This window comes from Palaemon carinicauda, chromosome 12, assembly GCF_036898095.1.
Source record: "Palaemon carinicauda isolate YSFRI2023 chromosome 12, ASM3689809v2, whole genome shotgun sequence".
Classification (NCBI taxonomy): Eukaryota; Metazoa; Arthropoda; class Malacostraca; order Decapoda; family Palaemonidae; genus Palaemon; species Palaemon carinicauda.
The window spans coordinates 74,170,218-74,175,217 of NC_090736.1; the positions used below are offsets into that span (position 1 = coordinate 74,170,218).

At 36.9% G+C, this 5,000-nt stretch overlaps 1 protein-coding gene across 1 annotated transcript in view; it reads left to right on the top strand.

Moving 5' to 3' along the window:
* Nucleotides 1–5,000, top strand: part of LOC137650896 (uncharacterized) — a 16,614-nt gene that overhangs the window by 577 nt on the left and 11,037 nt on the right. Inside the window, exon 3 of the mRNA XM_068384044.1 lies at nucleotides 293–4,103. Coding sequence (XP_068240145.1) covers nucleotides 293–4,103 — 3,811 coding nt within the window. The remainder of the gene's footprint in view (nucleotides 1–292; nucleotides 4,104–5,000) is intronic.

Below are 5,000 nucleotides of genomic sequence, written 5' to 3' on the forward strand. Positions count from 1 at the left end.
AATCTCATGAATTGAAGGATTGTATGACATTTAAGCAATGGTCAGCTGAAAATCAGATGGACTTTTTAAGAAAAAAGGGAGTTTGCTACGCCTGTCTCCGAACGGGACATTTCTCCAGAAATTGTGAGAAAAGATTTCCATGTAGGGTAAAAGTAAATGGTGAGGTGTGTGGTAAACATCATCATTCAAGTTTACACACACTATTTAACAATCCAAATAATTCAACAATTGATGCCACAAGTAACTATTTAAGTAAAAAAGGTGCAATTCTGATGACTGGGTTTGTTAACAGTGAAGGGAAGTCTATCCCCACGTTGTATGATGCAGGAAGTAACATTAGTTTAATTACATTTAGAATGGCAAGGAAACTAGGACTCAAAGGTATTCCTATACAATTATCTATGACTAAAGTTGGTGATCACACAGAGGAGTTGGATAGTTGTGTTTATGAAGTATCATTAAAGGATCAAGCAGGAATAGAAAAACTTATAGAAGTTTGTGGCGTGTCTGAAATAACTGCTGTTCATCATCATATGGATTTGGGAGAAATAGCAAGGAAACTGGGAGTACAGGAGAAACACCTTCAAAGGCCAGAGGGACGTATAGAGCTGCTAATAGGATCAGATTACTGTACTTTATTGCCACAAGTCATAAAAACAGTAGATAATATTCAATTATTGTCCAATGATTTTGGACTCTGCATTAGGGGTAGATTTGATGAGAAGGAAGGTGAAAAGAAGTACTGTGTTCAAATTAATCATATAAGCTACGATGACACTGCTGATTGGCATTTCAGGGCTAAACCAAATGTGGGTAAATTAGTGGAGAATTATTTCTTGGATGAAAGTTTGGGAACGGAGTGTATCCCAAAATGTGGAGGTTGCAAATGCGGAGAATGTTCAGTAAAGGGAAATTTAACTATTAGGGAAGAGAGAGAACTCAAACTCATTGAAGATGGATTAACTTATGATGAAGAAAACATGTGCTGGATATCTAAGTATCCTTGGATTTCTGACCCTTCTAAACTGCCAAATAATTTTCCAATGGCTTATGCTAGATTGAAGGCTACCGAAAAGAGACTGAAAAGGCTGGGAGCAACACAATGCACAAAATATCAAGAACAAATTCAAGACATGTTGGATCGAGGGGTAGCGGAAAAATTATTGAAGTCAGAGCTGGATTATAAGGGTCCAATCTTCTACTTACCCCACCATGCAGTTTATAAAACAGATTCCTCATCAACCCCAGTGAGAATAGTATTTGATGCTGCAGCATCATATCAAGGAATATCTCTGAATGACCTACTTGCAAAGGGACCTGATGTAATTAATAACCTATTGGGAATACTATTACGATTCAGGGAAGGAAAGATAGGCGTGGTTGGTGATATTAAAAAGATGTACAATACTGTAAAACTTTCAGAAGAGGATATGCATACTCACAGGTTTTTATGGAGAAACTTTGAGTTAGAAAGAGATCCTAGTCATTATAAATTGAAGACTGTTACATTTGGGGATAAACCCTCAGGATCTATTGCAATGATGGCACTTCGTAAAACTGCAGAAATTAATAATTGCTTTCCGCTAGCATCCAAGATGATAGTAGAGGACTCTTATGTTGATGACATCATCAGTAGTGTTAACTCGAAGGATTGTGCAATGAAAAGGATTAAAGAAGTAGAAGAAGTATTAAGATTGGGAGGATTTCAGATTAAATACTGGGTTTTATCGGGAGAGGATAAGGATAATAATGCTAGGGTTTTAAATACTGAACAGGAAAAGGTTTTGGGTTTAAGTTGGAAACCTAAACTGGATACTTTCTCATATAGGGTCAAACTCAATTTCTCAAAAAAAACCTGTGAAGGTAGAATAGAGTCGGATGTGAACTGTGATAATTTTGAGAGTTGTATGCCACCTCTGTTGACTAAGAGAAGTGTACTATCACAATTTGCAAAGCTGTATGATCCTTTGGGACTCTTAACACCATTCACACTGAAGACAAAGTTATTGATGCGTTCTATCATTGTAGAAATTAATGAGGGACATTCAAGGGGATGGGATGATCCTATTAGTGATACCTTATACTCTGAAGCTAAAAATTTGTTTAGGGAAATGTTTGAAATTGAAAATATCTGTTTTAGTAGGTGTGTAAGGCCTGCAGACGTAATTAAAGACCCAGAGTTGATCATTTTTTGTGATTGTAGTATAAAAGCGTATGGAGCTGTAGCATATGTTAGATGGGAAAAGCAAGATGGTAATTATTATGTAAACCTTCTTTGTTCAAAGAATAGAATAGCGCCTATGAAACAAATCAGTATACCACGATTAGAACTGTGTGCTGCTGTTTTAGCATCGAGATTGAGGGCAACCGTTGAAATCAATATGAGATACAAATTCTCTAAGGTAATCCACATCACTGACAGTGAGATAGTAAGAGCACAGATCCAGAAGGAATCCCACCAGTTTAATTCCTTTGTTGGAATTAGGGTTGCAGAAATTCAGTCCAAAACTGAACCCATAGAATGGTTTTGGGTATCTTCCAAGGAAAACAACGCTGATTTGACTACTAGGAAATGTAACCCCAGAGAATTAGATACAGAATCTGTTTGGCAAAAGGGTCCAGAATTCCTGTATCAAGATTCCTCGGAATGGCCTGTAAAACAGAGTACAGTATCGGATCTTCCTGATGTTGTTTTCGCAAGAGTGGCCTTAAATGAAGGAGAAATTAATTCAAGTAGCCAGGTGATTGATATCCAAAGATTTAGCAATATGAAAAGACTGTTATCAGTGATGGCTAGAATTATTAGTGCAATAAAGAAAAAATCGTTTAAGGCTATATTGTGCGATCCTAGTACAGAAGAGATACAGCAAGCTGAGTTGTATTTCGTCAAAAACGCTCAAGCAAGTTTGCCACAAGACTGGGAAAAGAGGTATAGACGTTTAGGACCAGTTTCGAGAGAGGATGGCATAGTCACCGTGGGTAGCAGGATGTCCAAATGGTTGAAGGACAATTGGGATCAGAATCAGTTTATACTTCTCCCATCAAAGCACCCATTCTCTTTAATATACCTGTCTCACATACATCAAAAGGATCACAGTGGAGTTGAATCAAGTCTTGCTAGAGCTCAAGTGAAATATTGGATATTGGGAGCAAGGAAAACAATGAAATCTATTAGAAAACAGTGTGTAGTATGTCGAAGAATTGACAAGATCTGTACATCACAAGCTATGGGAGAGTTGCCAAAAGAGAGACTTGAACCATGTCCTCCATGGCATAATGTTAGCCTAGATCTTTTTGGCCCTTTCTGGGTTTGTGATACTGTAAAAAGAAGAGTGAAAAGGAAAATATTTGGAGTAATTTTTAATTGCATGGTTACAAGGGCTGTACATTTGGACATTTCTGAGGGTTATGATACTCAAAACTTTCTTACTGTACTGAAAAGGTTCACATGTCTAAGAGGATTTCCAAAGAAGCTTTACAGTGATAATGGTACGCAGTTGGTGTCTGCTAACAAGGAGTTGAGAGAAATGGTTACTCAGTGGAATAAAGGTTTAGTGTTTAACTTTGGAAAATTTGAAGGTTTAACCTGGGTATTTAATAAATCTGCTGATGCCCTATGGGAAAACGCTTGTAGCGAGTCGTTAATTAGACTGGTGAAGAGGTCACTCACCAGAATCATAGGTGAATCAGTCATATCTTTTGGGGAACTACAATCTGTAATGTATGAAGTTGCCAATATGTTGAATGAACGGCCTATTGGGTTTAAACCAGGGGAAAACTTTACCGAAGGGACTGTGTTAAGACCTAATGATTTACTATTGGGTCGATCTACCATCGAAGCTCCTTGTGGATTTTGGAATGAGAGAGTTAATTTTAATAAGTCATATGCATTTAAGATGAAAATAGTAGATTTGTTTTGGAATAAATGGATGAAAAATTATTTTCCAACTCTTATTGTAAGACAAAAATGGCATGTCAATGTAAGAAGTGTAATGAAGGGTGATATTGTACTTGTTAATGACCAAAATGCATTGAGAGGAGAATGGAAATTAGCACAAGTGGTAGAAGGGATGCAGGGAAGAGATGGAAAAACAAGGGATGTGGTACTCAGATATAAGATAAATAAGTTTGGAAATCGGTATTTGGGAGAACCTGATAAACTAATGACCAGATCGGTGCATAAATTAGTGGTGATACTTCCGGTGGAAGAACAGTAGACTTAAGTGGCATTAATCTGTTGTGGGGGGAGTATATTATGATCATCATCATAATAGTTTGTATTTATGTGGATGTGGTAATATTCTGGTTAATGTAATTCATGTACATGTTAAGTTGGATAAATATTGGGAATTGTATTTGGTAATATTGTAACTTTTGGACAATTCGAAATTACTGAGAACATGTTGCTTTAGTTAGAAGCGGCATTTGTAGTACTGTCGGATTGTTCCAAGGATAGGAGAATGTCGCAAAATTCTCCCGTCCTTGGGATTTTCTTAGTTGTACTTTTCACCGCCTCAGTTTTCATTGTTGTGATTATTGTAGTGTAATTGCCATTCGTGATTGACATATCCTTCGTGTCATAGGATGCAGTGTTACTTTTTGTGTAAATTATAATTAGCTGGTTCTGCATTTTTTATGAAATTTTATTAGTAAACTTTGCATTAATGTTCGTATTGTCATTGTATTCGGGGACATAATGAGGATACGGGCACGAGAAATTATAATGGTCTGATACTGAAAATCCTTCAAGCAAGTTCTTTGTTGGTGCGGGGAAGCAGTGCAGGACGGTGTTATGACTGACAAGTGTCGGTGGCAGTGTATAGACGGATGGCGTATTCAATTAATTACCATGGCTAAGAATGGGCGGTCACATTGTAAGTTGAGCGGGTATGCATTTGTCGTGTACTGTTCATTTTGCATTATTATTCATTGCACTATTACTATGTATTATTGTTAATGTATTATATATCAAATGTGATTTTATTAAATGTATGGTTGTT